A 22,561-nucleotide genomic window follows, 5' to 3' on the forward strand; every position below is an offset into this window, starting at 1 on the left:
GCATGAAAGCAACGAAGTCCGTTGTTACGTTGTACACTTGCATGAGAGCATCTGCTATTGAATACAATATCATGTTTGACCACATGGTCTTGATCTCGCAAATATGATTGAAATTTTGTAAATGCCCAGAGATTAAATGAAATCAGTATGGATACGTAATCAATCTTCTTGTGAAGCATTAATAAAAAAAAAAAAATGATGATGAAAAAATTGAAACCACTTTATTGTTATATAAACCCAATGATTGAAAATGGTGTGAAATATTCTTCGTGTAGATATGTATTGTTCCTCCGTTTGGCTTTTGACTAACGCAGGCAGGGTGTCCCTGTTCAGCCACCATACTTTACTTTGAATAAGCCCTGAATAGGACAGTAATAGCAGCTTAAGCCAGGCCTGCCAGCTCATAACCCCCCCAACCCCTCCCAATCCCAGCCTGCCACCTCTGAATAGTGGGGAGGGGAGGGGAGGGGAGGGGGGGGGGATGCAAGGCCTCCTTCTGCCAGAGACCCCAACACTTCTCTGCAGACCATTCTCGCCTGTTACATACAAAATTCAACTTTATTTGCCTTCATGCCTCCATTCAGATTATTATACATGTATATGTTTAAACTTAATTTCAATTCACAGCCAAATCCAGAGAAGGAAAAAATACAGGAAGGAAAGCAAAGCACAGACAGAATGTTTAGACTCTATCGGTAAAAAGAAGAAAAAAATTGTTCTTTTCATTCTCTTAAAAAGAGACGGGGACTTTCAATTCTCTGACAGAATTTAACAAACAGGGACTCCCTTTGAAAAGCACTGCAGGGTGAAATCACAATTTTACAGTAAGATGAAAAGCTCTGAATATATTTACAATACATACACTATACATAAATACAAGAACAACACATACATAATATCATTAAACTTTTAACATAGGCATTAGCTAATCTACTAAGTTTACAATGCAAAGAACAAATCTGGAACCAATATTAAATGGAAAAAAAAAAACATTGTACAAATACATTAATGAAACTGGGCGTTATTCACAGAAAAAAAAGTTTCCAGAGGTTGGTTTCCCAGTCTGCTCACATTCAGAAGAGTTCCTGTGAATTGCAGTGCAGACGCCGTGTGAATCATGTGGTTCAACTGTAATCATGACTCCACATTGCCTGCTTTTGCATGACAATAGATATGCAATTTGTAATAATAATAATAATAATAATAATAATAATAATAAATCTGTTCAGTATTTCAGTATGTGAGGTTATACATCCATATGAATCATATGTCATTTCCATAGGAGACACATACAATATATTTTTAATGTGATGGTTGGCTGTTTGCAGCTGGTTCTGAAGGATAAGGCTCAGTGTCATTAGGCTGACAGAAAGGTAAATGCTGGGGGTGTCTGTTTAAAGTGAGTGTTGCTTTTGGGGTGTCTGTGCTTATTTTAAATGAAATCTGCACTTGTTCAGTATTGACCGTGCACTTTTGTACTGTAGTAACCATATTGGCATTATCACTTCCTCATCTGCACACACTGCAGTAGGCTCTTAGGAGGCACTAGTCATTATTGCATAACTTTGACCCTGCTTGCCGTTACAAAATTATGCCACAGAAAATGCAATATTCTTCCCTTACATAAGAACATACGAAAAAAAAGAAAAAGAAAGCACTTTATTTGTGTACATCTGCATGTGCATCTGATGTGTTCATCTTCAGAATGGATGAGGGAGACAAAAAAAGGTTTACTGTGAGTTCCCATGACAAACACATGAAATAAAGAAGTAAATGGGTTTTTTGTATTCAAATGTGATATAAAGCAGCCTTATTTTCACTTCAGAAATCATATTTAATACCTCAAAACAGGCATGAAGGGATACTGTTGCTTGTAGCTACTACTGCTAGGATTATTAAAAGGAATTCATTAACCACATATACCTGCGCCTTTTGAAGAAGTTAATCCCAAACTACCCTAGATAGCCCCAAATGACCCTTTATCTTTAAAATATGGACAAATTTGGAAACTGAACTCAACATGCGAGTAATGACTAAATGACTACATGTTCAAGGTATTTTTTTTTGGGGGGGGGCATACACTTCATGGTAAACCTGTTTTCCAAATATTTGTTTTTTCCAGAACCACATAGATTGTAGTTGATTGTTTCTATGCATAAATTCAAGAGGAAAATACCAAATTCTACAATTTATCATCTGTAAAAATGTATTAAAGGTACTTCTTAAAATAAAAAATACAAGTTCCTTCACTGAACACTATGTACAGTCTATGCAAAACTGAGCTTCGAAATGCTTGCCTCACCGTTACATATAAATGACATTATCTGAAAACACTGTTTATACATCAGATAGCCCTATAAGGAAGTTCCCCTCATCTCAAAAAGGACAAAAAAGTAAATTATATGAAAGTATGTAGATGAATATTACTGCGTATAATTTAACATTTATCATTCTAATTTAGGTTGATTTTCTTATACACATAAACAAGGTGCTGATGACATGTCTGATGGTCAAAAGGCGATCAATCGTATAACTGAATGGTAAAATGATAAAATGATCTATTAATGTATACACAGATAGGAAACATAAACACATAAAATACTCAAGCAAAATAAAATAAACATATTGGTCTTATTTTAGGTTGAATATATCGATATATATACTTTCTGATTTAGATTAACTCAGGTTAACAAATTTTATTATATTACTGTTACTTCAATAAAGGAATACTGCATTTGCAATTTAAGGGCTTATTCTATTATTTAGCATTGCAGTTTGTCCTCAAATATGTCCAAAGACTAAAAATCAAGTATTGCTATTTTTATGAGCTCAGCTGTCTGTTATTTTAGTGATAACTGAGCTCCTGATGCTGTGTAAGCAGTTTAAGAGTAACACTTGCCTAAATTTAGGCTGTTACATATAGGACTGAAAGCACTGCTGTTAGACTGGACAATTATTTTATTTCGCCTTCAGTTCATTTTTCCACCCTGATCCTGTCATGTGACTTCACCCAGAGCATCGCTAATACAAAAAGACACTTGACCATACAAAGGCCCAGATTAAACAGAACAGCCGTGTACTGGGTGGCAGTGCAGTATAATGGGTAAGGGAACTGGTCTTTCAACTTGAAGGTCACAAGTTCTATTCCTGGGTAGGACACTGCCGTTGTACCCTTGAGCAAGGTAATTAACCTGGATTGCTTCAGTATATATCCAGCTGTAGAAATGGATGCAATGTAAATGCTATGTAAATGTTGTGTAAGTCACTCTGGATAAGAGTGTCTGCTAAATGCCTGTAATGTAATGTAATGTACTAAACCCCACAAGCGGTGTAGCGAGCTCAGACTAAAATAAAATAAATCAAAGAAGAATGTTTTTGCGCAGTTCTCCTTTCACACAGCGAGCTACACTCGCTTGAGTTTCTTCAGTTGAGCACAAAATGTGTTGAGGATTGGTTGAGTGGGGTCAGAACAGAGCTACTCTACACTGGCCAGCAGGGGGAGCTATACTGCACTGGCCAGCTTGGCCTATGGCACGCTTCACACTGGGGTGGTCATGTGACCTGTGGCTGTCCTATGAAATGTGCACACAGAACAGCACAGGAGTAAAATGCTTTACAGAAGGCGTATTTAGACATAACCTAACTCTTAAGATGTCACACATTAAGATATCAGAACTCCGCTCACACTTCTCTTGGTTATTCTGTGACAGGAGTCGTGTTTAAATCGTGCACTATTTTTGTGCAAACGCGCATGTGTGTGTTTTACGAGTTTTATTCCTCTTTAAAATTTGACAAAGAACACATTTTTCGGTAAAAACAATTAAATCAACTATTAAATTAACTATTGCATCCTTGTGTTACTCAGAGGAAGGAACTTTTACATAAAACTTCAGAAACATCTCAGCTGTCAAATGATCAACTGCTGAACGGGGGACGGCCTGCCACAGAATAAAAACAAACTCGTTTACGTTTTCTACTCGCTGATGCTTCTAATTTCATGTCAAATCCACTAAAAATCTTAATTTATAAATCTATTATTTCAGTACAAATTTAAAGTCAAAATCTTGAGTCATCTGAAATGGCGATAAGAATTGGAAAAAATCTTTTGTTCCAATAAAAATAAATGGACGACTTTTTTCACAAAATTATTTCTGAAAATTTTGGATCAAGTCTGTATGAAAGTTTAGTGCAAAACACACATTCATAGATTTCTGAAATCATAAATGTAAAAAATTGAGCGTAATACCAGCCTTGGTTCATATTATTTTTCTGAGAAAGTAAGAATGAGAAGACGCTGTGCAGAAGCAGACACTGTCCTGGCTGGGATATGTGCCGGGTGGTCAGACTACCAGTCAGAGTACCAACAGCTGATATGTTGTAGTTGCTCTCCCTGTAGCTGAACTAGGCAGGAAAGGACTCCAATAAAAAAGAAGATATTTCTTGGTCTAAGAAGACCAGGATGGAATGGCCCTCTTGCGGCACTGTCCTCTTAATATCACAAATTTCAGACCTTAATCTCTGAAAACAATACACTTAATGTTAACATAATATTTATTCACATCATGTAACTATGAATGCATGTTTGGCTTGTGCTTTTACATGCTGAGAAACCTGTTATTCGAGGGAAAAATATTACGTAGAACTCATATTTGTTTGTCATTTAATGTCAATTAATTGTTATAATTTAAATTTTATTTAATTGCACTGGTCAGCAAGAAGTACACCATAGCTAAAAGGTTAATGTGTGTATGTGTGTGTGGCCCATATAAATATTGAGTAAGATAGAGAGTATTAGGGACAATACTTATTTTATATAACTGAAAGAAATACTTATACTGGCAGTATTTAGGCGACGGCAGTAATGGAAAAGCATCTATACCTTCAGCCTAATTAGCATCGCTTTGTCTATATAGCCTGTGACGCCACCAGACCAGTTCATTTTGTTCCATGAGCAAATGGAATCAATTTTCTTCAGTAACCACGCCTACATTTGCTAATAATTCAGCATGAACTAAAAGAAAGAATGAGATTAACTCATGACGTGGGGCACTTTCTGCCACTGACTTTAACCTACCGCCAGCAGCCCTAGTCAGGTGACCAAAAATGCCCATTTCAGTTGACATGAAGTGTCAAAGGAAGTCAAGCTACACTTTATGGAAGCGATAACATATTTCTGAGTGTCATAAAATGCCAAAGCTAAAAGTTTTGGTACTGATATTGAGGAATCAGTAGCTTGGGGGACTTCACCGGTGAAAGTATGACACGGTCGTATGACACAGCTCGCCGGTCGAAGCAGTGCCACTCAGTCCGCCCGGAACATTCCGCAGCTGGTGCTCATAGTTTCACACAAAACACCAACGTTTTCACCAGCGACACTAAAATAATCATCCTATTTTGGGATTTCATTATGTCAATGTCACATTCAATTTGAGCGTAGAGAGTTTAAAAGAGTCTTAATCAATACATACTGGTATAATCACAGTTCTGCAGGTTGTAAAATACTGTGTTTTTAGTACGGGTTTTGTTCCAAAGCAGGCAAATTAAGATATGAACTCAACACAAACATATTTTCATGTTTACAATAACTCATGAAATTGCACTTTACTGATTGCTAATCACAGCACAGAATGCACCAATAACGCTTTTCTAGACAAAAAAACTTAATAAAGTAAATTATAGGCTCTCAAAAAGCATAAAATGAGGACAGTTATAGATTACTGGCAAAGTGACTTCTGTAGCCTCCTTATACACTGTTAGACATAAACATTTTTTAAGATCGTGTGCTCAAGAAATTCACTTCATGAAAACAAACACTGAACCACACATATGTAACCGTGTACATATATGTAACGTGTGCACTATATACTGTATGATTTTTTGTTTTTTAAAAGGGGCTCGTTGATTACCTCTTCTTCTGTGGTTCTACTCCTCTGAGCGGTGTCCACCCTGTGCGCAGTGAAACCCGCTCTGGCCTTTCTGAGGTTCTGGCTCACACGCCCGTCCCGTCCCGTCCCGTCCCGTCCTGGGGAACCGTCTCTTTCAGCCTCTCGCTGAGGTGCTGGGGCGCGGGGCACGCCAAGGGAGGGGGGCAAACTGTGCAACAATGCTGTCCTCGGGGCCTAGGGGGCGCTGTCTGTCCCAGGGGCCCGGTTTGGGCAGAGCACCGGGGGCCCCAGTGTGAACTGAGCCGTTCCGGGTTCGAGTCTTTTTTCACATTATAGATGCAGGAAAGCAGCCGTTTGATTGAAGATGGGGGCGGGGGACAAAAAACCTTGCTGTGGATGACAGCCTTAATACCTGGTGCATCCAGATGAGGAGCAAAAAAAGCTTTTGGTGGGGTGGGGGGGGGGAACAAAAACAAAAACAAAAACAAAAAAACCACGGGAAACTTGTTTAAAAACAGTGCTGGAACGAGAGGTTCCTTTGACTCCGAACTCGGGAGGCAGGGGCAGCTGCCAGGCCGCCCCCTGCTGGTTCGGAGGAGCCAGACCCTGTTATCTCTCCGGCCGGACGTCCCGCCTCTCACGCCGGGGGCAAGGGGAAACGAGGCGCTCAGCCCAGCTGAACCCCGTTTCCGGAAGAGTCCCAGCTCTCCCGCGCGTGCGTGCGCGCCTGTCCGTGCGTGCGTCCGTGCGTCCGTCCGGCCAGCCTCACACCAGCATGTGGCGGCGGCGGTGCAGGGCCAGGTGGTCGGAGCGGGAGAAGCTGCGGTCGCAGTCGGCGCACTTGAAGGGCTTCACGCCCGTGTGCTTCCGGTAGTGCCGCGTCAGCTCGTCCGACCGCGCAAACTTCCACGTGCAGCCGTCCCAGGTGCATTTGTACGGCTTCTCACCTGGATGAGATAAAACAGAGCGAGCTGAGCCAAACAGGCACGTGTTAGGGTCAAAGATTAGGGGTTAGGGTTGGGGTTGGGGGTTAGGGGTTGGGGGTTGGGGGTTGGGGTTAGGGTTACCTATCTCTCACTGCCCCGGGACAGAGGCATTCATGAGCCCATCCTCTGACAACATCATTTCAATCAAAAATACATGGCTGCTTTAAGTCTCACATCACAGGGGAACCAGAATAATGAGAAACTGAGTCAAATGTAGCAATTCTGCAAGACATTGGCAGTGTTTTAAAACCAGAATATTAAAATGGGTAACGCACCACGTGTGTCACAGTCACTGACATCAGTGAGTCAGCCAGCAACCAGCCGCCCAACCTGCCGCCCAACCAGCAACCAGCCGCCCAACCAGCAACCAGCCCCCCAACCAGAAACCAGCCGCCCAACCAGCAACCAGCCCCCCAACCAGAAACCAGCCGCCCAACCAGCAACCAGCCGCCCAACCAGCAACCAGCCCCCCAACCAGAAACCAGCCGCCCAACCAGCAACCAGCCGCCCAACCAGCAACCAGCCCCCCAACCAGCAACCAGCCGCCCAACCAGCAACCAGCCCCCCAACCAGAAACCAGCCGCCCAACCAGCAACCAGCCGCCCAACCAGCAACCAGCTGCCCAAACAGCAACCAGCCGCCCAACCAGCAACCAGCCCCCCAACCAGCAACCAGCTGCCCAACCAGCAACCAGCCGCCCAACCAGCAACCAGCCGCCCAAACAGCAACCAGCCGCCCAACCAGCCGCCCAACCAGCAACCAGCCGCCCAACCCGCCCCCCAACCAGCAACCAGCCGCCCAACCAACCGCCCAACTAGCAACCAACCCCCCAACCAGAAACCAGCCGCCCAACCAGAAACCAGCCGCCCAACCAGAAACCAGCTGCCCAAACAGCAACCAGCCGCCCAACCAGCAACCAGCCGCCCAACCAGCAACCAGCTGCCCAACCAGAAACCAGCCGCCCAACCAGAAACCAGCTGCCCAACCAGCAACCAGCCGCCCAACCAGCAACCAGCCGCCCAAACAGCAACCAGCCGCCCAACCAGCCCCCCAACCAGCCGCCCAACCAGCAACCAGCCGCCCAACCAGCAACCAGCCGCCCAAACAGCAACCAGCCGCCCAACCAGCCCCCCAACCAGCCGCCCAACCAGCAACCAGCCGCCCAACCAGCCGCCCAACCAGCAACCAGCCCCCCAACCAGAAACCAGCCGCCCAACCAGAAACCAGCCGCCCAACCAGAAACCAGCTGCCCAAACAGCAACCAGCCGCCCAACCAGCAACCAGCCGCCCAACCAGCAACCAGCTGCCCAACCAGCAACCAGCCCCCCAACCAGAAACCAGCCGCCCAACCAGAAACCAGCTGCCCAACCAGCAACCAGCCGCCCAACCAGCAACCAGCCGCCCAAACAGCAACCAGCCGCCCAACCAGCCCCCCAACTAGCCGCCCAACCAGCAACCAGCCGCCCAACCAGCCCCCCAACCAGCCGCCCAACCAGCAACCAGCCGCCCAACCAGCCGCCCAACCAGAAACCAGCCCCCCAACCAGAAACCAGCTGCCCAACCAGAAACCAGCTGCCCAACCAGCAACCAGCCGCCCAACCAGAAACCAGCTGCCCAACCAGAAACCAGCCGCCCAACCAGAAACCAGCCCCCCAACCTCACGTCAAAGCAGGCTGTAAAATATGTGTAGTCTACCACTGGTCTCCAGAGGGGTAGAGTCCAGGGGTCAGAAAGTAAAAGTCCTGCCACGTGTTTCCACCACCCAGGAACTCCTGCCAGCTGATTTCACTCATTAGTTCTACCTCCATCCTGAAGAACCGTGCTAATTAGCAAATCCAGGTTATTGGAACAAAATACTGGGGAGTACTTTTTACTTCTGAACCTGGATTTTCCAGCTCTGCTGGTCTTCACTATGGGAAAAAGCACATAAAATGCTGAAACACTGTGCTCAAACATGTTCTTAGATTTAGCAGAACCAAAACATGGACGATTGTCGAGAAAAACATGGAACCCTGCATTCATTAGCATTACAGTCAGGTTTGTTGTCTAATGTAAAACATCTTCACATGTTATTCACCAAAAGCCCTCTGCAATACAGACCAGGCCTGCCCAACCCTGTTCCTGGAGGTTTTCACTCTGCTAATTAGTAGAATCAGGTGTGCCAAATTAGTGTTGAAATAAAAACCTACAGGACAGTAAGTCTCCAGGAACAGGGTTTGGCAGCCTTGCTCTAGCTGTTGAATGAGGTGTGCTTTGTTAGGGTTGGAGTGAAAACCTACAGGAAGGTACATCTCCAGGAACAGGGCTGGGCCGCCCTGTATTCTGCCCTGTTATCCTGCACAACAGGCCAGTTATGATCACTCAGGATAAGAACACCGATATTTTTGGGAGCACAAAGTATTTCCGGCTGCACTGTCAGTCATTTCATGGCTCCTCTTCATCTTGTTACATTACATTACATTACAGGCATTTAGCAGACGCTCTTATCCAGAGCGACGTACAACAAGTGCATCAGTTCAAAGTGCAGAGGTGCAGAAAAACACACTAGAGTGAAGTAAAGATCGTAGTGCCATAAGTGACCACATAGATCAGGACTCCAACCCTGTAGGGTAACCTGTTCAGCAAATAAACAAAACAATCCTGCCAAGTACAAAACTAGCACTGAAATCAATGGAATGCAATGGAAATGTAAATGTATAGAGTCCATGAAAGTTTAGCCATCAGCACTGAGGCCCTCCCTGTACAAACACACACATCAAGACAATGAGAACCAGCTCAATGCTTCACAGACACACGTATCAGGACAATGAGAACCAGCTCAATGCTTCACAGACACACATATCAGGACAATGAGAACCAGCTCAATCCTTCACAGACACACATATCAGGACAATGAGAACCAGCTCAATCCTTCACAGACACACATATCAGGACAATGAGAACCAGCTCAATCCTCCACAGACACACGCATCAGGACAATGAGAACCAGCTCAATCCTTCACAGGCACACGCATCAGGACAATGAGAACCAGCTCAATCCTCCACAGACACACGCATCAGGACAATGAGAACCAGCTCAATCCTTCACAGACACACATATCAGGACAATGAGAACCAGCTCAATCCTTCACAGACACACATATCAGGACAATGAGAACCAGCTCAATCCTTCACAGACACACATATCAGGACAATGAGAACCAGCTCAATCCTTCACAGACACACGCATCAGGACAATGATAACCAGCTCAATCCATCACAGACACACGCATCAGGACAATGATAACCAGCTCAATCCTTCACAGACACACGCATCAGCACAATGAGAACCAGCTCAATCCTTCACACTACTCAGTGGCTTGCTGGACCAGATCAGGGGTCATTGGTTTCCAGTCACACTGTCCTGAAATCCCAGCCATTCTTTAGTTATGAATAGAAATTGGTTTGTCACAATGGACCCAATGACTGTTCAGTCCATCTTAAAATATGTAATAAATATGCAAACTCTGGAGTGTGTGATAAAAAACGTGTAATAAATATGTACGCTTTTAGATAGACGGGACTGTTTGTGAGTAAACTGGAGTACGCCCATTCTCACAAGAAGAGCACAGAACAAGAACTCTTAACTGCACAGTTTATCCCTACGGGGTTATCATTAGATCGTTAAATACGGAGGAGAGAGGGAGGAGGTCACAGTTATTGTGAAAGCACAAATTTGGCATTCATTATGAAAGGCTGATGCAATTATTCCTAATACAACGATGTACGGTATGCATTTTAGACCCAATACTGCCTCCCTCAAGCGAGTGATTCAAATCACAACTGACGCATAGCTGGTTTAATAAAAGCAATGCTTGGCGTGGTCTGTGTTCCTCAGTGTCCTTTAAAGACGCCCTTCTCCTGTTTATTCTGTTTCAGCAGGGGTGTGCTGGACTTCACCCAAAGCAAGACAATGGCACAGTGCAGGGCTTGTCCCGCCACATCATGACTCAGACACCGTTTAGAGTCTTCAGTCTGCGCCACCTGTAATAAAGGATCTGACCCTGACGCCTGTCCCGGTGTGACCCTGACACCTGTCCCGCTCTGACCCTGACGCTCATCCCGCGCAGGTGTGGTCGCTGTGGAGCATTTGGACCAGACAGGTGCGGTTTTACGGTGCTGGACCAGACAGGTGCGGTTTTATGGCCCCTCACCTGTGTGTGTGCGGCGGTGGGCCTTCAGGTGCGAGCTCTTGGTGTCCCCGCCCATCCCCATGCCCCGCCCCTCACCTGTGTGTGTGCGCCGGTGGGCCTTCAGGTGCGAGCTCTTGGTGTACACCTTGTTGCAGCCGTCGAAGTCGCAGCGGTGGATGCGCCTCTTCTTGGAGTCGGGAGACTCGGACCTCCTCGGACGCCGCAGGCCCTCGATACTGAACGGAGACATGGAGCTGCAGCAAAACACAGGAGGAGAGTCACTACAATATATACTGCAATATATAATATATAACCCTCAATACTGAACGGAGACATGGAGCTGCAGCAAAACACAGGAGGAGAGTCACTACAATATATACTGCAATATATAATATATAACCCTCAATACTGAACGGAGACATGGAGCTGCAGCAAAACACAGGAGGAGAGTCACTACAATATATACTGCAATATATAACATATAACATATAACCCTCGATACTGAACTGCAACATGGAGCTGCAGCAAAACACAGGACGAGAGCCACTACAATATATACTGCAATATATAATATATAATATATAACCCTCAATACTGAACTGCAACATGGAGCTGCAGCAAAACACAGGAGGAGAGCCACTACAATATATACTGCAATATATAATATATAACATATAACCCTCGATACTGAACTGCAACATGGAGCTGCAGCAAAACACAGGAGGAGAGCCACTACAATATATACTGCAATATATAATATATAACCCTCAATACTGAACTGCAACATGGAGCTGCAGCAAAACACAGTAGGAGAGTCACTACAATATATACTGCAATATATAATATATAACCCTCGATACTGAACGGAGACATGGAGCTGCAGCAAAACACAGGAGGAGAGTCACTACAATATATACTGCAATATATAATATATAATATATAACCCTCAATACTGAACTGCAACATGGAGCTGCAGCAAAACACAGTAGGAGAGTCACTACAATATATACTGCAATATATAATATATAACCCTCGATACTGAACGGAGACATGGAGCTGCAGCAAAACACAGCAGAAGAGTCACTACAATATATACTGCAATATATAATATATAACCCTCGATACTGAAGTGACATGGCGCTGCAGCAAAACACAATAGGAGAGTCAGTATAATATATAATATATATCGCACAAATCCACCATCGCTGCACAGCCTTCATTACACAACGATTATCACGTCAGAGCGAAATGCAAGAACATGGCCGACAAAGCAGAATATCTGGACTGCTTACTAAAGAGTCAGCTGAACAGAGCTTTGTGTTAAGAATAGACCAGATTTCATTTCGTTTGGTAATAACATGAAATACTCAGGTAAACTTTATTTAAAGTGGCCCTAAATGTTCAGATTTTTAATAAAGTCTACAGTCGATGATATGTCCGACTATTAATCAAGTTTAATACTGGCTACAAGATACAGAAATGGCTTTACTCAACTTTGGTGAACCATGACTGCAGCGCCACCTAAAGCCCATTAGCAGGTACTGCACGGCTGGAAACATTTCACAGCTTTCTAGTGTCTAAAAAAGCCTCCTAAAATGGCTCCAGTGTGGCTTCGAACCCTGGCATCAATAAATCCAGTAAAGTACTCATCCCTCCACTATACACTCCAATGCAATGGCCATTCAGCAAACAAGTATTCAAAAAGTCAGTGTCCAACTCAATTATCCACTATTTCTTGGCTATATAAGACATGTTGCTACTAAGTACAACACACATAATTAAAGAATTAACTGATCAAAGTATATTAGTGCATGTGTAACCCAGACAATGTTTATTTTATCTGAAAGTATAAATGTAATTCATGAAATAAGGAAATGTAAATAAAATACTCTTTAAAGTGAAAACGCTCTTCCATTTGGACCCTCCCGTACCCTGTGCAGCTTCCCACTGCACACCGCCCTGTGGAGCCTCAGGCCACAGTCAGCGCCGGCGGGGTCCGGATTCCACCCCAGACCCCGCGGCTCCTCGCTGTTCCACTGTGTGGCGCTCTCTGGCAGCCATTTCATTTCCTTTAGCGGTGTGTATGTTAGCGCAGACACTTCGGACAGAGGGCTCCACCTCCAGTCATTGGTGGGTTAAAAAGCAAACTCCCCCAGCCGCAGGCCGGGTATGTATACGCCCCGGGGTCAGAGGGCGTGCGCAGAAGCACGTGGGGGGCGGAGCTAAATGACACGCTGCGGATCCTCAGCGCTGATGACGGACAGGTCGGGTCTCCTGCTCTGCTCTGATTCACTCCGCTCCTGACAGGAAGAGGGGTGCAGCTCTCACCACTAGATGGAGCTGTTCTCTCACTGTGTTGATGGAGGCACGCAATGGGAGCTCTCACCACTAGATGGAGGCGTTCTCTCACGGTGTTGATGGAGGCACGCAACGGGAGCTCTCACCACTAGATGGAGCCGTTCTCTCACGGTGTTGATGGAGGCACGCAAAGGGAGCTCTCACCACTAGATGGAGCCGTTCTCTCACGGTGTTGATGGAGGCACGCAACGGGAGCTCTCACCACTAGATGGAGCCGTTCTCTCACGGTGTTGATGGAGAACAAAGCGCGCAAGCTGAACTGTACATGGAGCACCACTAGAGGGAGCCATTTATTGCACTGAGGACAGGGACGCACAGGAAGGGCTCCACAGCAGCGTGGGGAGTCTGTTTTACCCCTGCTGGACACACGGATGGGTCAGTGGTGGAGTTTTAGTCAGCTCAGGATACAGGAAGTTGGACTGTAGTATCAGTCACTGTCTGACTCAGCTGAGGAGACAGAAAGCTAGAGACACAGACAGTGGTAGAGAGAGGCTATGTCAGCGTAAACACCCCTAAACCCCCCGCCCATCCAAACAAAAAAAACCCTGAAACTCTGACAACCCCCCTCCCCTTCCCTCTGGTATCAGTTTAAATTTTTTCAAAAAAACTTTTAACATTACTGGTCATTTCCAGCATCTTCAGAGACCGGTGCCTGGAGTCTGTATCTGACAACATCCCGTCCGATTCTGTACCCCAGAGAGAGCACCCTGCCCCTCAGAGCTGACTGGGGACCTGGGGGGGGGCAAAGCAGAAAGGGAGGGGCGTCATACCCCGTGGTGGAGCTGGGGGGGGGGGTGTTTGAGGAGGGGTGGGGCTAGGCGGGCCCTCTGGTGAACTGTCTCCAGTGCACGCAGCCCACTTCCTGTCTCTCCCGGGCTGCTGGGATCACCTGTTGATTTTGGCGGGCTGCCACGCTGGGGCCCGGCGGAAATGAGCGAATGGGTCAGAAATGGAGCTGAACTCCTGCTGCCCCCCCTACCCCCCCCCCTCCCCCCCCAACCCAATCCCACAGCGCAGAGAGGAGGGCCCTGTCCCCCCCACACACAGAAAAAGGAGGCGCTCGCGAACATGGCGTCCGCACGGAAAAAAAGGCAAACGCACATCGTGCGCGGCGTACGCCTGCAAAGGGAGGCTGTGAGGAGGAAAAAAACGAGAAAAACGACGTGATGGAAAGTCTGGAAAAACAGGGTCCCAGAACGCGGGGGGGGGGGGGGGGGGGCAGGGGAGAGACGGATCCTGAGATAAGACTCCATTAAAAATAGCCTACGACTGGAAACTGGAAACTTAGTGCAGAGTCCAGAAGAGGAGGAAACTCACTGATGCCCCCCCCCTCAGCTAGTGCAGAGTCCAGAAGAGGAGGAAACTCACTGATGCCCCCCCCCTCGGTTTGGTCTGGAATTCTGGCAGGAAAAGCTCATTGCCGACAGAACAGGTCGGAAACTCACATCCATCACATTCCGAGATTCCCACTCAAATCCACGGAGAACATCACTCATTTTAAACTAACATTTGACACAGATTTAATAAACACGCACTGTACATATTTTTTATAGCAATTTAAGTACAAAAATATAATCTTGAGGTGATAATACGTGAATTATCAACAAATTATGAATGGTAAAAATAAAAAATTCACAAACTTTTGTTTTCTTTCCTGCCAGCGTTGTCACAAAGTGTTTTTGGTTCAATATTTCAAGAGTTATTGAATGCCTATTAATGCCATAAATGGAAAAAAACAATGCAGTAACACAATGCAACAAAAACACCAAGTTCCAGGCAGAGTCACGGAGGGACAGTGTATTCACATGAAGCAGAGTTTGGAGACGAGTTTGGGAAGTACTGCCGTGACCCCTGCGTGACCCCTGGCAAGCACGCTCGCTGAATTCCCCTGTTTGTTGTGAACAAGTCAGAGAAGAGGAAGTGTAGCTGGGGTTACTCGCAAACAGGATTTATTTTTTTCATCCTTTGTTCAAATTCCCCCCCCCCCCTCCCCTCACACCCTCCACCCCCCCCCCCCCCCCCCCCCCCCACTCCTCCCGTAACACCTGCCAAAGGCTCTGTGCTGGAGAAGGCTGCCTGTGTTCAGAGCTTTCACACAGCATTCAAACGTCTGCGCCCAGCTCTGCGCTCACAGCGCTGTCAAACCGCTCGGAGGTGTCAGACTGCTGCTCCCGACCTGAAGACTGAATCTGAAAGCTAACTCTGCGTGAAACACAATCTGGAGAAACAAAAAAACATTCCACTGAGCCTCTGCTTCCCCAACCCCTCCCTCAGCACGGTGGGCACAGCAGACCATCGCCCACAGCATGACGCTGAAGTCTGAGAAATGTTACTTGCATTTTGGGAGCCGTGCAAGAATATAACATCCCCAATATATCAGCAAATTCTCACCATTAACCTAATAACCTACTGCTGTTTATCAGAGTTCTAACACCCCTACCGGTACAGGGGAAAGAGCCGTTACCAGCAAAAGGCAGTGGAATTTCCGAAGTGTGGATCTCCAAGCGGTCGCTAAGGAAGTGAGGTCACACTTTACAGGCCAATTTCTCCTTTGACAGATTTACTGTAGGGTTGCAAATGTGAGTGTGCAAGTGTGAAGAACGCGGAGTACAGTACTTCCTGCTCACGTTGTGCTCAGCTCTCAGCTCTGTGCACTGAGAGAGGGAAGAGTACCAGTCGGGGAGGCTTGCATTGCAGCCTTTCACCATTGGTGTGTGAGTGTGTGTGTGAATTTGTTAATGAAAGGCAATCAATTGCACTCCTAAAAAACACACAACGCCGCAGGGGGAAATGTACGAAGGGCAGCAGTGCAAATTCCCCAAACCCCCCCATTACATTCACGCTACTGCCAATTAGGCGAAGCTCTTATCCTGAGTGAACTGACTGACTTCTGCATTTCTTACACAGTCTCCTTTTACACAGCTGCACACTAGACCCTGATACTGACACCACTGCGCTTGCTCATGATAAACAATATGGGATTATGTGGAAAATTAAACTGTAATTAAACATATGGTTAGGATGCGCACCTTGCTAAAGGCACAGCGGGGAATAAAACCTGCAACCTTCAGGTTACAAAGCCCAGTTCTCTAACTGTTTCACCACAAATGATCCGCTTGGAGAGAGAGGATTGCGTGTGTACACACATCTCCATCTGTGTGCCTGAACCACACTGAACCAGCCAGCTCCTGATAGCCCTTGTGGGATTATGTGGAATTTAAACACAGCATGTAAATCACAATTAAACATCTGATCCTTTAGTCATGAAAAGGCATAAATTAAAATTCTCAATGGCACTACACAAATGGGTAAGAGGGAAGGAGAGAGTCCAGCTTTCATTTCTGCTGTCTGTTGTCCTATAAATGGAAAATAACCTGTGTTGCGGTTGGTCTCAGAGAACTGGAAAATCTCTGGGTAGAAGCCGTGGTGTTTGAAGTTCATTTTTAGCAAATTGCCCCGGATATGTTCACAGACCTGTGAGAAATAGCTCGTAGAGAACAGGTTCGGAACATCACTTAAGCCTCTATAAACAGCATTATTCATTCCTCATGCCTCAAGTGTCCATAGTGTCTTCAGAAGTATATTTTTTATTAAAATATGTACATATTTAGAAATATTCTACTGTCTCTCCTGATTATTTTATTACAATACATAAAAGCATTGTGTTTATCATGCCAATGCAGCTTACTTTAATTAGAATGTGAATTTGAGAATGGGAGGAAAGTGTAGTTCCTACTAGGCACACTAACGCTTCTTCCACAACAGCATACTCCACTGCTCAGTCTTTCTGATGGAACAAATCCAGCGACATTCTGAACTGATCTGCAGGAGGAGTCATATTTTCGGTAACATTCTCAGCCATTTCTGGCGACGGATGTATCACTGAATGTATATGTATATGACCGTAGCGCTCATGTGACAGGAAGTGTATGCTGTAGTGCTCATGTGACAGGAAGTGTGCGCTGTTGCGCTCATGTGACAGGAAGTGTGCACTGTAGTGTTCATGTGACAGGAAGTGCTCTGTTACAGCAGAGTCCCGTGCTGCCTGAGTCCTCCTCTTTAGGCCCCTGAAACTGAAACTGTGCTGTGAGCGCTGCAGGGCTATTTTCACCTTGGAGAGGGGGGTCCTGCCAATTCTACCGCCCATGGGAACACGGGGGTGATTAATGGCCCCCCCTCGTCACCTTCCCAAACCTGGCCTGAGTCTGGAGTCCCTCCCCACCCCCTGCCCCCTACCCCCTGCCCACTGCCCCCTACCCGCTGCCGGCTGAGGTACACCCTCCTGACTCGTGCGGGTACAGACAGATGAGACACAGCCATGGCTGTCTGCAGTACCATCAGCAGGGAGCCCATTCAGCAGGGGCCTAAAGCCTGGGTCTGCCCTGCTGATAAACAGCGCCGTTTCTGAGCCTGTCACCCTCACCTCACGGGGCAGCCAGGAACGCACATTCCACAGGTGCAGGCCGGGAATTTCAGTTCAACGAAGTGCACCATAAAGAAAACAAGTCAAAACTGGGCCAGTTTCGTCTGAAAGGCCTCAAACATTCAGTAGCCAGTCCATGTGTTTTTCAGCATATGTATGACTTATTTATGGAACCATTTGCTGACACACTGTAGGCATATAGTTGAGTAATAAGTAATATGACCTCTATGTTTTGGCTGCTTGAATCACACGGCTTACATTCTTTCACATATAAACCATGCATACGCTGGATATTTAACTGACGCAGTTCAATTTATGTGTTTTTTTCTCAAGGGTATAACAGCAGTTCCCCACCTGGGACTCAAACCTGCAACCTCAGAGCAGCAGGCCCAGTGCACCTCTACCCACGATGCCACACTGCCTCCCTCTGTCAGCAGGTCACTCCACATAGCAGCATTTAACACGAGAGCAGATTAAAAGCACATTTCCTACAACAAGCGTTTCTAAATAAACTCACGGTTAATCTCCCGGATAATTATCTTAGTTTACGGCTTAGCCCCCCCGCCTGCTTGTTACTGTTTAGGAATGAGCGGCGTGTCCTGGGCACGCAGGCATGCGTTTGGAGAGGGGCACCCTGTACCCGCTCTGAGGGTTAGGGTTAGGGTTGGTGGGGGGGGCCGTGGGGGGGGGGGCGTGGGGGGGGGGGGTACTCACTCCTGCACAGCCCGTGCGATGGACAGAGCCGTGGAGCCGGTCTCGTTCACGCTGTCCAAGGTCACGTTGGGAAGGTCGTCGTCCTCGCTGTCGCTCTTGATGTGTCGAGGGGACACGCCGTTGGGGTCCATCCTCCCTGCCGCAGAGAGAGAGAGACGCAGCGGGGGGACAATCAGCCCGGTGATGTCATGAGGGCGGGGGGACAATCAGCCCGGTGATGTCATGAGGGCGGGGGGACAATCAGCCCGGTGATGTCATAAGGGCGGGGGGACCCTCAGCACAGAAACGCTCGCTGGGCATTAAGAGAATCACAGCTGCACTCAGAGGCCTGGATGGTTCCAGAAGGCACCGGAACAGCCCTGCCCCAACCCAACGCAGGACGTGAAAGATGTGCTGTGGAATGTCTTACACCGTGTCCAGTCACAAACAAAAATGAACTAATAATCAATGAGCGGCACGTGCTAAAGAAGACGGATCTGTATTACACATCTGTACGATGTCTTACCTTCTCTTATTTAAAAGGTAACAGTATTCTGTCATTTACACTTAAGCCGGTACATGATTTTGTCAATGAGCCTGTTCCACTGATCACTCCAACCACACCAAGACAGTCCTCCAGATGGCCAGAGCTCAGAGAGAGGAGCGGGAGGTGCTCCTGCTGTAAACTGAAGGCTGCATGAAATGAGATGTGTTCCAAATATGTTACAACGGCGGGGAAGCAACTGATTTTTAGAAAACGCTTTTCCAATTTCCTACTGTTTTGATGGGAAAAAAATAGAGAAGCTAAATAGCTTGGTGACGGAAATTAATTTCGCAGCAGCCAAAAAAACGTCTCTTTAAAATGCACTGTAGAATGGGGGGGGGGGGGGGGGGTTGTGCAGACAGTAGACGTACTGTACGCTGGATTACACCGGCACTATTACCGTACCACACAGCCACTTCGGCTGATCTAATGCCCCATTAGGCCCGTGTGGGTGGATTTGGCCCAAAGACTGGCCACCCCCACCGTGCAGGCAGAGCCCCACACCGGTCCCCTGGGCCGTCTCATTGTGAGGACCTGTCACACTTACCCCCCCCCCCCGAAACCCCCCCTAGCCCCCACGCAGCCTGGGGGCTCGGGGTACACTCTACAGACCTGCCACTTCCTGCAGACCAGCTCACCCCCGTCAAACACGTCTAGAGAAAACAATGGCCCACCAGCACCCCACAGACGGCTTTATCTGCGGGGGGGCGGGGGCGGGGCATAGCTGCCGATAAGCACAAATCCCCATGCACAGGACCGGCTGTTAAAACCAGGCTCAGTTAGCATCTGCCTCCTAACAGCGGTCTGTCTTCATTCAGACAGTGACTTTCTCTACTTTCCTTTCTATTGTAGTCTAAAATAGTCAACTCACAGCCACTGAAGGCTCTGATAACTCACAGCCAATCCAATTCAAAAAAAAATCCTGTAAACCAATTATTTTTGGGAAAACTAGGATGACAGCTTTGTCTGCAAATCCTGATAGTGGAGGGGTAGGGGGTTATTCTCATTGGCTATTCAATAAGGAGAACAGAAGAACTCAATATCATTTCACCCAAAGGAAAATTGCAACGGATCACTAAATTAACACATAAATGAATTAAACCAACATCAACACATTCTCAGTATTTTGTAGTTTATCCTTGTACTTTATAGTCATTGATAGGCAAGTAATTAATACCAGAGTTGAAACCCAGTTTTTGTTATGAATGTTGGTGCGGGTGTAGGCGCATTATCTATGATAATCCACAGATTCTCTCTATTCAATGAGAAGACTGCAGTGCTCATGTGACAGGAAGTGTGTAATGCAGTGCTCATGTGACAGGAAGTGTGTACTGCAGTGCTCATGTGACAGGAAGTGTGTACTGCAGTGCTCATGTGACAGGAAGTGTGCACTGTAGTGCTCATGTGACAGGAAGTGCTCTGTTACAGCAGAGTCCTGTGCTGCCTGAGATATCCTCTTTAGGCACCTGAAACTGAAACTGTGCTGTGAGCGCTGTAGGGCTATTTTCACCTTGGAGAGGGGGGTCCTGCCAATTCTACCCCCCATGGGAACATGGGCACGTACGTGGGGTGATCACAGCCACCACCCCCAATGTCACTTTCCCAAACCTGGCCTGAGCATATACCACCCCCCCTCTCCCCACCCTTTCCACTCCTTGCACTGTCCACTGACACCACTTCCTTAAACTCTTTACTATTCCAGGTCAGTAGGCCTACCTTTCCAGGCTGGAAAATCATCCCTTGTCCTTGACATGGCCCATCTGTAAAGCCCCAATGCCCAGCCCTTAAAATATAAAATGCCAGTGTTTCACAAGAGCTCCCTGACCCAGCCAGGTCTGAGCTCATTCCTTACCGTAGCTTCAGAGAGAGCACAGCCTGGTGTTTCCACACAAACGCTGCTTTCCTTCAACAGGCTGAGAAGTAAATTTATCCCAGAAATGTACCCTGCTGCAACCTCCACCACCTCTAATGCTCACCGTAACGTGTGACTACAGTCTGGTGGACACATTTATGGCTCTCTAAGAACACGGCGAGAGAACCTGAGACAGAAACAGACTCAGGGGAGAAACAGGGCCGTTGCGCCACACAAGTTTTAAAATCGTGAAAATGTGCAACACGAAACCCGCGGACTTGCCAAACAATTTCAGAGACAAACAGTCCTGACTCCTGTCCACTAACAACGAACAGCATCTTACAATGTCTCAGGACACACAGTCAGACACTGTTTCCATAAAGCAGCCCATTTCTTTCTGCTTGTTCTGCTTCTGACGTGATTTAGCCGATGGATTAAACAAACACTTACACCACTTCCACTTCTGTGTGTGTGCTTTCTGTTGCTTTTTGAGAGTTATGAAAAATAACCATACATTTACAGAGATCATTTAAAACATTCAGCATTTAAAAGCACAAACACAAACATCTCACATTTTGGTCATTTATTCCATATGCAATGCCGGTGCACCATTATAACTGCTAGCCATGTAATGCTATAAAGCTCTGACATGCCATGTATTGTGACTAACACACGTGACGATGCACCACAGTCAGAAAGCAGATAACTGCCATTCGCCACAAACCAACACGATTAATCCACTCTCAAACTTCAGACATAAACCGTTTAAAATGTGGCACGCCCAATGCACCACCGCAATGACCAATTCATTAGAATAGTGGTACATCCAGGAAATTAATAAATTCATTTGAATTGATTTTCAGTTGTAGACTCTTAATAAGATGGCGATCCACGGTTGCTAAGCTACTCTTCAAAGATACAGTGCAGGGCACTCCTTTTGGTGCCACTCCTTTTAACAACAACGTTGTGCTCAAAGAATTTTAATAATTGCAACAGAAAATTTAGGACTAGACAAATCTAAAAATGTCAACTGCTCTCTAAAATCATGCAAATAATTAAAATATAGTAAAAAGAGATTAATAAGAGCAAAAATCATAATGTGTGTAGTAGGTTTCAGGTAAGCAGAAGGCATAAATTTGACCTCCATCATATTGGCAATGACCTTTTCGACACAGGAGTGTAATGCATTGTATCAGCCTCAACCTCAAACGGAATCTGTCCATTAAAAGGAAAAAAAAAAAAACGAAATGTCTGTAAGACTTAATACTTTTATCAAAAGATTTACCACAAATAAAAATCTATTGATTTATCAGTAGACATGTTAAAAATCATAATTTCATACTAACAAATTTAGAAACTATGCAAAGTAAAGCAAGCAAAAGCGACACCCAAGTAAAACACGGCACACTTTAACAGCAGGAACAATGCACAGGCAGCGTGTTCCTCTGCTTGTACGAGCGGTGGAGGGAACACTGCCTGTCCTCAGCTGACCAGCGCAGTTTGGATTAATAAGCGGCTCACCGGGGGAATCTTAAGTGCTCGGTGTTTGACAGTCTCATTTTCCTGAGCACAGAACACCTCAACGCCGCCGTTTCCTGGATCTCTCCAGACGAGGCCGTTTGACAGCCGCGGTATCTTCCAGTCAGAG

The 22,561-nt window shown here is 46.2% G+C and overlaps 1 protein-coding gene across 2 annotated transcripts in view; it reads right to left on the reverse strand.

Moving 5' to 3' along the window:
- Nucleotides 1-534: 534 nt before the first annotated feature.
- LOC118213959 (Krueppel-like factor 12) overlaps nucleotides 535-22,561 on the reverse strand; it is a 61,431-nt gene continuing 39,404 nt past the window's right edge. The window contains exons 4-6 of one of the 2 annotated variants that reach the window (XM_035393244.1): nucleotides 18,539-18,674; nucleotides 11,140-11,297; nucleotides 535-6,832 (exon numbers count right to left, since the gene is read on the reverse strand). In XM_035393244.1, coding sequence (XP_035249135.1) covers nucleotides 6,651-6,832; nucleotides 11,140-11,297; nucleotides 18,539-18,674 — 476 coding nt within the window. In that variant the 3' untranslated portion in view covers nucleotides 535-6,650. Of the gene's footprint in view, nucleotides 6,833-11,139; nucleotides 11,298-11,666; nucleotides 12,100-18,538; nucleotides 18,675-22,561 lie in introns of those variants that run through there. The other variant, XM_035393245.1, reaches the window with a different exon arrangement.

This window comes from Anguilla anguilla, chromosome 15, assembly GCF_013347855.1.
Source record: "Anguilla anguilla isolate fAngAng1 chromosome 15, fAngAng1.pri, whole genome shotgun sequence".
Classification (NCBI taxonomy): Eukaryota; Metazoa; Chordata; class Actinopteri; order Anguilliformes; family Anguillidae; genus Anguilla; species Anguilla anguilla.